Genomic DNA, 10941 nt, shown 5'->3' on the forward strand with positions numbered 1-10941 from the left:
AGTCCAGCGTGGATATCTGAGCCCACTGGTGGAGTTATGTGTCAAGCCACATAATAAGGATTTCTCTTGCTTTTGCTGACCCTCTCTGCTCGTCATGCTTTTGTAAGGGGATGACTGTGTGTTGCTATTATGCCTGAAACTGTGCCACCAACATTTCAATTATCACTCGAGTTATCTACAGTGGACAGATTTCAGCAAATCTTCTAGACTAAGATAGATTAAGAAGAAAGGCCAGGCACTTTTTGGATTCATAGTAACCCTCAAATCACTGGACATTTGACAAATAGAAATAGGTGACAAAACATCCAGTTGTTGTTGTTGGGTGCTGTCAACTTTGACCCAGATCAACCCTATGTACAACAGGTCATAACTTTGCTACATCTAGCACCATCCACACAGTCTCCACTGTGCTTACGCCCACTGATGCAGCCACTCTATCAATCTATGTTGTTGAGAGTCGTCTTCTCTTTCACTGACCCTACATTTTTCCAAGCACTGGCCACTCCTGATCATAAAAACCCATGTTTATCCAACATGAATGACCCCAGCAGAACATTCTCACTTTAGTTTAATGAACACGGTGGAGTGTTCCAGAAGACTCTGGACAGGGTTCTCCAACCCTGTTCCTAACATACTCTGTGCCTTTGCTGTCTTGCCTTCAGGAACCTTCTGAGCTCTGTGCTTCAGTGCCTGTGTTTGTGCTGTTTTGCAGGTGGAAGCCCTGAGGCCTGACCGAATGGAACCTCCACAGCACCTATATCCACAAAGTGGCTGTGCGGAGCTTAGTGCTCATCTGGATCCGAGGCCAAAATCGGGGCCCTCGGACGAGTGATGCAGACCCTACCAACCAGAAGAGCCCAGATAGAAAGAGAAGGGAACTGCAGCTGCTGGTGACTACGGAACCCCCCTTCAACTGCTATTTTCAAGATTCTTTGAAAGGTCTCCAAAGGAAAGAGCAAGATGTAGGGAAATGGGACCCACTCTGAGGAGTCCCGAGCCTCAGAACCCCATTCTCGGCCCAGAAGCTCACACTGATCTCTGGGAGCTGGTGCTGAACTTGGCCTCCGGGTTCTGGCAATCACCTTCGCAGAGGAGAGAAGACTGAAGATTCCCAGGGGTTCCATCCCCAAGAGAGGCTTGGGGAGCCAAACGTCCATCATCCCTTGCCGAGACACCCCCCCCACACACACACACCAAGACCAGCCATCCCTCCACTCCGGAATGCGCCCACTATGGCCAAGCTCTGGTTCAAATTCCAGCGGTACTTCCGGCGGAAGCCCGTGCGCTTCTTCACCTTCCTGGCACTCTACTTGACGGCCGGAAGTGTCGTGTTCCTGCACTCGGGCTTTGGAGGGCAGCCAGCCGTTTCCCAGAGCCAGGCGGGCGCCGCCGCGGGGGCCCCAGCCGAGGACGCCGAGCTGCCCTTCCTGGGGGACTTGCACGTGGGCAGGGGCTTCCGGGAGCCGGGCGAGGCCTCGAGCATCACCCGCAGGTACGGACCCTGGTTCAAGGGCAAGGACAGCAATGAGCGCGCCAAGCTGGGCGACTATGGTGGCGCCTGGAGCCGAGCCCTCAAGGGAAGGCTCGTCCGGGAGAAGGAAGAGGAGCGAGGTAAGCGGGGTGCACATCAGGGCATGGAGGGGACTGCGCTAGCATAGTGTGGCACGATGGCGCACCGTATGGCATGACCTGGTCAGACGTAGTAGAATAGAGTGAGCCTGCGTGATTGGCAGTGCCATTAAGTGCTCTGTTGCTAGCTAAAGAGTTGGTGGTTCGAATACCCTAGTAGCCATCTCCAAGGAATTTGTTGATCTGCATCTTTAAAGATCACATCCAAGAAGATCTCATGGGGCACTTCTACTCTGTAGCACATAGGTTTGCCATGAGCCAGGGGACCGACTCAACGGCAGCTAACAACTATTATAGGTTAGTATATCTACAGTCGCCTAGTGGCAAGAAGCTGCACTATAATCCTGAAGGCACACAGTTCGAGGCCACCAGCTTTTCTGCAGGAGAAAGATGGGCATTCTCCTCCTGTGCAGTTAACTGCCTCTAAAAACCACGGGAGGGTCAGCTGTGGGTTAGTTCTGACTAGTGGTCACACACACTCTGGGAAACGGCGGGCTGCCCCCCAAAGCCCGAGTGTTGGTACATACAACGACGTAGTATTGCACGGGAGCTCTGGTGGCCTAGAGGCAAGACGCTGTGCTGCAGTCATGGAAGGCACGGGTTCAAGACCGCCAACTGCTCCAGAGGCAAAGGATGAGCATCTCCTTTGCCATTAACTCCCTCTGAAAACCTATTGGAGGGTCAGCTTTGGGTCGGTTCTGACTCCACGGTCTACAGCACATTATAGGTTAGTATAGTATTGCATAGGCCTCAGGTGGCCTAGTGGATAAGGAGCTGTGCTGCTAACACAAAGGCGCACAGTTCGAATCCACCAGCTGCTCCATAGGAGAAAGATGGACAGTCTTCTCCCATGTGATTTATTGCTTCTGAAAACTCACTGGAAAATCGACCTATGGGTCGGTTCCAACTCAGTAGTACATAACAAGAACATAGAACAAGAACAAGAGCACAGGATAGGATTATTATTGTTGCTGGGTGCCATGGAGTTTAGTATGACCCATAACGACCCAAGGAACAACAGATCTGAACTTTGTCCTATCCTGTGCCATCATTCCACATCCTGACACACTAGAACCCATTGCAGCAGTCACTGTGTCAATCCACCTGGTTGAGGGTCTTCCTCTTTACTATCCTATAGTAAAGGACGTTTTTGTTGTTGTTGTTGTTGTTGTTGTTGTTGTTAGGTGCTGTGGAATTGAGCACGACTCATAGCAACCCTACAAAGAAAAGATGTCAACTCTGTTCTGTCCTGTGCCATCCTCATACTTCCTGACACACAAGAGCCCATTGTGGCAGTCACCTCATCAGTCCACCTGGTTGAGGGTCTTCCTCTCCTTCATCGACCCTCTACCCTTACCAGCATTATAGGATTTAAAAATTACAAAATCAGCTGCTGTTGAGTTAAGTCTAACCCATAGTGACTAGTCACTGGGTCTCTAAGACTATAAATCTTTACAGGAAGAGACTGTTCAACCTTCTGCCAAGGAGAAGCTGGTTAACTTTGAACCAGCCTTTCAGTTAGCAGCCCAACAGTGTTAAGTGCCATGTCACCAGAGCTAAGAGAGGATAGAACCAAGAAACTAAATCTATTGCTGGTTGCTTGGCAACCCCTCCATGGGTTTTCCAAGGCTGTAATCTTAATGAGGGGAGGCTGTCTCTTCTTTCTCGTGTGACTGGTGGGTTCAAACTGCCACCCTTTTGGTAGTAACTTGAACATAACCTATTATACTTCCAGGGCTCTTTGTAAAGTGTAATGTAATCTAGAATCTCTTCTCTCATTGCCATCAAGTTGGAAACAACTTAGCTGACCCTCGAGCAGATTTTCAAGAGACTGTAAATTGCAAGGGAGGAGCTTGCCCATCCTTCTCCTGTGGATTTGAACTGCCAGAGAGGCACCACCGTTAGGGTTAGCAGCACGGCTCCCGGTGGGCTACGTCACCAGAGCTCCCTCCAGAGTATAGTGTGGTGGTGGTGCCAGAACAATGTAGTGTGTAATGAGAGTCGGAACTGACCCCCAGCTGACCCTTCCGGGGGGTTTTCAGAGGCAACTCATTGCATGGAGAGAGACTGCCCATCTTTCTTCCCCAGAGCAGCTGGTGGATTTGAACCACGTGCCTTTGGGATTGCAGTGAAGCTTCTTACCACTAGGCCACCAGAGCTCCCTAGAGTAAAGTGTAGTACAATATGAAAAGAGCCAGGTGAGACACAGGTAGGTGCTCACTGCAAACATGTCAGAGAGTCCAGTGTCTTCAGCCATTGGTGATAAGCTTCAGGAAATATTTTCTCTTAGAAAACTTCTGAACCTGTTCTACTCTTGTCATATTGGGTCACTTTAAGTCAGAATCGACTTGAATGTGCCCAACAATGTAGTATAATGTAAAGAATAGAAGTCATCCATCATTTTCATTGGAAGCTGCTACCTTACAGCCCTAGAGGCATAGCTTTCATGACCACCATTTCACTGATGAGAAAATTGACGCTTAGAGAGTTTAAATCGTTTCCCCACATGTCACACAGCTTTTGAACAAGCAAGCTGAGAATTGAACCCATAGCCGTCAGAGTTCCGCATTTGAGCCCCCACTACAGCCTCTTTTTGGTTTCTGTTAAATATAGACAGAAATAGAAACAACTAACATACATTGAGAGTGTGTAATACGCCAACATGTTCTAAGTATTCTACATGGATTGGATGATTAGCACAACAGCTCTGTGTGGTACTTACTAATCATTTTCCCATTTTAAAGATGAAGAAATTGAGCCCCAAGAGGTTACATAATAGCCTGAGGTAAGTGGCAGGGTTTCTACTTCCCACTCTGCTGGCACCCTGGTGGGACTCTTGGTGGTGGCTCTTGGGGGCCAGCCTTGTCCTGGTCATGTGTTCAGAATCCAGAGAGGCTATTCTTTGTGTGTGCATTACCTCATTTGATTTTTGCTGTATGTTGTGGGCTTGAATAAGGAATGTGATTCTCTGCCCAGTTAACAGAGATGGAAATTGAGGTGTAAGGAGGTAAACAGCTGGACCGTGGCTGTGCTGGAGTTCAAGTACAGATATGTCTGACCCCAGCTATCCCCTCTCCCTGTGATTCTCCCTGCTCTGCTGATGTGTGCACATCTGACCAGCGTGCTGGCAAAGAACCTGCCACTCCTGCACTTCATGAGATTAACACAAATGGATATTTTGGGAAACCTGGCCAGATGGTTTGGGAGACTAAACCACCCAGTCAGGGCAGAAGGACAGCCTCACTGGCCTTTGTGTTCCCTGCCACATGCCACACTCCCACTGTGATTCACCCCACGGAAAACCCCTTCCTTCACCATGGAGGGAAGTGGATTTAATGCCCAGGGACTTGTCCTGAGCAGCACATTTCCCTTCCCCTCCTCATCTCCTGACTGGAGAGTCATTTCAAGGACTCTACCTTCCCATCCGCAAGAATTGCTTCTTTCAAGAACCTAACTTTTATTGGGAGGTGAGAAAGAAGGTGGGAAGTGCTATAACATATGGAGGATGAGGGTGTTGAATTGATATTCCAGGTTGACCCCAGCCATCTGTAAGGTCTAGACAAGGAATTTCCCCTTCTCAAACTTAGGTTTTGTCAAGTGTAAAGTAAGGGAACCCTCACGGCATAGTAGGTTATGTGTTGGGCTTTGAGCCAAGAGGTTGGCAGTTTAACTCCACCATCCATCCCTCAGGAAAAGAAAAGAGAGAATCTACTCCTGCTAAGATTTACAGCCTTGAAAATGTGACAGAGGGTTTCCCTGAGTTGGAATCAACTGGAATGGTAGAGGGTAAAGTAGGGACAATGATCCCTCATTGTCAGACCGCCCTTGAGGCAGAGTGTCTCAGTGAGACTAACCGCCAAAGCAGGGAGCCCAGTGTGTGGTGTAGAGTGGAGCCATGGGGTGTTTATGAAATTCTGGTTGAATCCCTCAGGGGAGGGGAGTCCATCTTATGGCCACTACCCAGGTGGGCTAGAAGCATTGATAGGAAATCCTGATGTGATTGTGGCTTCCATCTCCCCCGCTCCTCAAGTCCCACTCAGTCCCAGCACTCCAGACTCCAGCTAGTATTCTAAAGGAACCAAGGTGTGTCTTCACTTTCCAACAGTGCTTCTCATTACACTAAGGCCACATTGCCGGTTTCCAGCCATGGCTATACTCTTCAGCCCCATCAGTGATACCGTCTCTTCTTCTTGCTGTTCTTGAACACACCCATTTTCACATCAGCGTCACTGTCAGTACAGTGTCAGTGTCTTTTCCATCCTGAATACTCTTCCCCTGGGGCTTTAAATGACTGCCTTCCTCCATTTTTCCGGTTCTCAGATCAGCCTTCCCTCGTTCGTAGAGGCCCTCTTGAGTTGTCCCAACTACAGCACGCTCCAGCACCCTCCCACTTCTTACCTGCCCGCACCCACCTGCTCTGCTTCCCTGTCCATCATTCAGTTGTCATCTGGAAGTACCTCGTTTGCATGCTTGCTTCATTCTTGTTGAGCTGTCTCCTCCACTAGACTGTCAGCCCCATGAGGGTGAGGATGTTCACTTCTGTTCCATCAGCACCTGAGACAGCACCTGAGAATGGGTGGGCCACCAGTGCTTAATTTCTGCATACGGAATGGATGGAGGATTGGATAAATAGTGAATGCTTGATCATCCATCTGCCTCCAGTGCCTCCATAGCCCACTCTTCTTCATGTCAGCCTAGCTCACCACCAGGATACTGTTCTTGACATCTGACAAGCTTGATTGAGTGCCCCTCCCCTGTGCTCCCCATCATGATGCTTAGGATCTGTGCTATTCCTGCTTCCCAAGAGAACATACATTCCTTGGTCCCCGTGACACCACCACCCATGGAGAATTAAATATTGTTGCCACTGCTAATAATAATTACTGTCCTTCATAGAGCACCCCGCTCATGCCAGCCACTGCCCTAGGTGCTTTACATCTGTCATATGAATGAGGTTGTATATGTATAAATGTTTGTCATAGGCTACTTAGTATTTGTCATTATAATTGTGTGCTCTTGAATTGATTCCTTTCACCGCAGAGGGTTTTCCTAGACTCTCATCTTTACAGAAGCAGACTACCCCCCTGTTTATCCTGTGGTGGGTTCAAATTCCCCTCCTTTCCATTAGCAGCCAAACACTTATCCACTGCACCACTGAGGCCCTTTGTTAGTATTACTAGGATACCCACTCTTATTGACATAGTTACAATCCAGTGACCAAGTCATTATGTAAAAATTGGCATTGTGTGAAAATGGAAGATGACTACATCAAATCATGAGACGGCTGACGACTGTATCATGTCATTACATATCTGCCACATTACACCTGTGCTTAACTGCCAGCGTGCCGAGAATCCTGGCCCAGCCTGGTTAACACATAGCCTTGACCATCACAGCCGGCATCACTCTTGGCCCAGCACCTCAGCATTGTTACTGATAATGTTGTATATCGTTAGCATGCAAAATGATTGGGTAGTACACTTTTTCCCATTGTCGTGAATGCAGAGTGTGTGAGTAATGAGATCGTCACTATGTGAAGAATGTGATAATTTAAAAACCAAGTCAGTCTGACTTACGATGACTTCATAAGTCATGTTCTGACTTAGCAGAATAGAACTTTGTACAGTTTTAAGTAGTGTAATTTTTGGATATAGATTGCCAGGCCTTTCTTGGGTGGGCTCAGATGACCAATTTTCCAGATGGCAGCTGAGCATTATATAATAGTGCAGCTGGTGTTTATATAAGGATTATTATGAGACCATGGTGTAAATGCATCATGATTGCATTTCATTATACAACTGAATAAGTTGTATGATGTTGTTATTGTTGATTGCTGTCGAGTCGAATATAATTCATAGTGACCCTCTGAACAAAAGGCCTAAAGCCTTTCTATAACTATCATCATTTATCAAAGTTCATAGAGTTTCCAGAGACATGTTGTTTAGGAAGTGGATGCCACTCTTGCTTCCAAAGTTGTATGATAATTTGATGAATTAGGGACTATTGTGATCTCATTTCTCACATGGTAAAACTGAGACCCAGTGAGAAATCCCTTGCCCCAGTAGATTGAGATAGCAAATGGAGGAACTAAAGCTTAAAATCAACTCTGTTTCATTTCATCCAGAGCCGTGTGCTTTCTTCTTTATAGTGTCACGCTGGAAAATATTACATATTTTCTGAAATGTAAAGAGAAAAGGAAGAGAAAATAAGAAAGAAGCCCCGAGTCCAGGGCTCTCAGCAGGCAGCCTTTGAGATCAGGCGGCATTATTAAGAAAACACACATTCAGCCTGTCCTTGATTAACTTATTCAGGGTTCAGCGAGGAAAGACAACATACTAGATTAGTGCTAATAAAACCGAGACGTGGTGCTGACCTGATGCTAAACACATTCCATTTTCTAGAGAGGTGAGGTCTCTGCTTGTTGCTGTGATGTGGGACTTGGGTTGTAAAGCATTCAGGGCTCATCACAGGCCAAGAGAGAGAGGAGAGGAAGCTGTATCAGGCTGGCCTCAGGCTCACCCAGGCACCTGCACTGTGCCTGTCACCTTGCCAGGCTCTTTATTTCCCATAAGCCCCGTGAGAGCCTGTGCTTTCAAATCAGGGTTCCAGTCCCAGTTCTACAACTTCCTGGCTGTGCAGCCTTGGGGAAACCACCTCTCTGAGCCCATTTACTCATAGGGATAAAAAGTACTTAACTTTTGATGTCTAGTGATGTGACCTGTTGTTGTTGTTGTTATGTGCCATTGATTCGCCTGCAACTCATTGTGACTCTATGTACATACAGCAGCCCTAAACCCTGCTCTATCCTGTGCCAATCGTATTGTCTCTGACACACCTACCCCCCAAAAGCCCAGTCACTGAATCAGTCCATCTCATCTAGGGTCTTCCTCTTTTGCGTTGTCTCTCCACTCTCCCAAGCATGACGTCCCTCGCCAAGTACTGGTCCCTCCTTACAACATGCACAGAGTATGTCAGATGGAGCTTCAGAATCCTTGCCTCCAAGGAGCAGCCTGGGAGAGGTTTCACCCTCTCTTGGACAAACTGGTCTGTTCTCTAAGCAGTCTGTGGTATATTCAATACTCCAGCTCAAAGGCATCAATTCTCTACCATCCCTAATCATCGTCCAGCTCTCTGATGATGTGCCATGGCATAAGATCAGTTGTGTGCTAGGTTCCAGGTACTGTTCTGTTACATCACGTAATCTTTGTGGCAGTCCAGTGATATGGATGCTGTTGTAAACTCCATCTTGTTAGGTGTTGTTAAGGATTTGTAGTAACCCCATGTAACATAGCAGAAGTGCCCCATGGGGGTATATTTTGGCCATAATCCTTACAGAAGCAGATTGCTAGGTCTTTATCCTGAGGAACTGCCAGAGGGTTTGAACTGGCAGCTTTCTAGTTAGCAATTAAGCCCTTAATTGTTTGCGGCATTGGGGTTCTTGAACTTCATAGTGCACGGGAGAAAACTGAGGCACAGAGAAGTTAAGTAATTTGCCCAAAGTTACCCAGCTGCAGGGAAGGAGGTTTGTGTCTCACACTGGAACCTTGTTGTTAATTGCCGTCAAGTCAAGCACAACTCATAGCAACCCTCTGAACAAAAGGCCTGAAGCCTTTTTATAACTATCGTTATTTGTCAAAATTCACAGAATTTCCAGAGGCATGTTGTTTAGGAAGTTGTCCCTTCTAAATGCAAAGACATTGAGCACTTAATTCTTGCCAGCAAGTTCTGACTTGGCAGAGAGAACAGGTACTGAAGAGATATGGTTGCCCAAGGTCACAAGACACAACCAGTCCTAGGAAGGACGGGGACCATACTCAGTTTGATTGTGTTGTTTGTTTCCTCTGGATTAGAGGATGAATTGGCCAGGCTGAGGAGTGTGGATTTGGCATGACAGGAAATGGTGGAGTTCATCTGCATGTTAAAAAGAGACATCAGGGGCTTCTCTCTCTACCTCCATCAGCAGAAAGCTCTGTGTCAGAAGCTGAGCCTCTGTACTCACCTTTCAGCCTCACATTAGGGATTCTTGAACCCTGCTTCTCATATGAGGACAAAAAGAGGCTCAGAGAAGTTAAATGTAAGGCTTCAAGCCAAGTCTTTCTGGTTTGGTCTCAGCTGATGAAGTGAAACCAAGAAGGAAAGCAAATTTGCAAAATGTGGATGGCGGGAACAGTAATCCAAATGGGGGAAAATTACTGCGTAATTACTATACACAACTGAATCTTGTGACCAACAGAATAGGAAACAATTGTACTCTGTTCAAAGACGGCGACTGACCAGGCTGTTTTGAGTTGGTGTCTACAATGAGTGATGCTCCCTAGAATATTGGTAGTAATCCAATGTTCTGCATCAAGTTTCTGAAAGGGCTTGCTACGCCTTATGCCTCTTCTGAATTTCCCATTCTAGTTACTCAAAGCATCCGTATTTTGTAAATTCTGGTCTGCCCCAATTTCATTTTAGCACCATAACTGAACCAGTTCAAAGCCCATGCCCAAGATCACGCAGCCACTAAGGGGCAGAACAGATCTCAGCCCGATTCTGCTTTCTTAACCACAAAAGCTATATTATTTCTTAAGATACGGAATCCTCAACTCCATTCATTCATTCATTCCATATTTATTGAGCACCTACTCTGTGCCCAGTCCTGGGTTACAAGGTGGAAATATGGGAAGTTATTCAGAGTTCTTCCTCCTGAGGGAATAGTCACAGCACTTTGGAGAAAGTCAGGTATAAAGATTTTATTTTTCCATTTTTTAGTCCTTACTTTATTTCATAGTGGTTTACATACAAAATTCATACACATTGAATGCCTTTCATGTCCGTTGCATTTCACACATTCTTACATTCCCATTGTGTTTCAAACGATCATCATGTACATTGCGTTTTATAAAATTAATAATCATTGAATGATGTAAGCTATGACCCCGTCTTTTCAGGTAAATAACTTTTTTCCTATTTATCAAAGTCACATTTGCTCGTTATAGAAACGTTGCGTAAATAGAAAAAGAGATGAAAACAAAAAGAACTTAGCCAGAGTTAACATTGTTAGACTATTACTTTCTTATGTATATTTCTGAGGCAAGGAGTGTGTGTGTGTGTATACACACACACACACACACACACACACACAGCTGGAATCAGAAAATCACAGGGACTGAACACATTCAGCATTTCTTAAGCTCAAGGAACTAAAGAACAAATTCAAGCCTCGAGTTGCAATACTTAAGGATGCTTTGGGCAGAATATTAAATGATCCAGGAAGTATTAAAAAAAAGATGGAAAGAGTATATTTTACGAGAAGGAATTGGCAGACAG

General features: G+C 46.3%; 1 protein-coding gene across 1 annotated transcript in view; it reads left to right on the forward strand.

Annotated features, from left to right (window-relative positions):
• The first annotated feature begins 1217 nt into the window (after nucleotides 1-1217).
• The window catches only part of WSCD2 (WSC domain containing 2), a 77368-nt gene continuing 67644 nt past the window's right edge, over nucleotides 1218-10941 (forward strand). Inside the window, exon 1 of the mRNA XM_006894821.1 lies at nucleotides 1218-1611. Coding sequence (XP_006894883.1) covers nucleotides 1233-1611 — 379 coding nt within the window. The 5' untranslated portion in view covers nucleotides 1218-1232. The remainder of the gene's footprint in view (nucleotides 1612-10941) is intronic.

This window comes from Elephantulus edwardii, unplaced genomic scaffold (genome assembly GCF_000299155.1).
Source record: "Elephantulus edwardii isolate Elephantulus edwardi_28Jun2011 unplaced genomic scaffold, EleEdw1.0 scaffold00151, whole genome shotgun sequence".
Taxonomy (NCBI): Eukaryota; Metazoa; Chordata; class Mammalia; order Macroscelidea; family Macroscelididae; genus Elephantulus; species Elephantulus edwardii.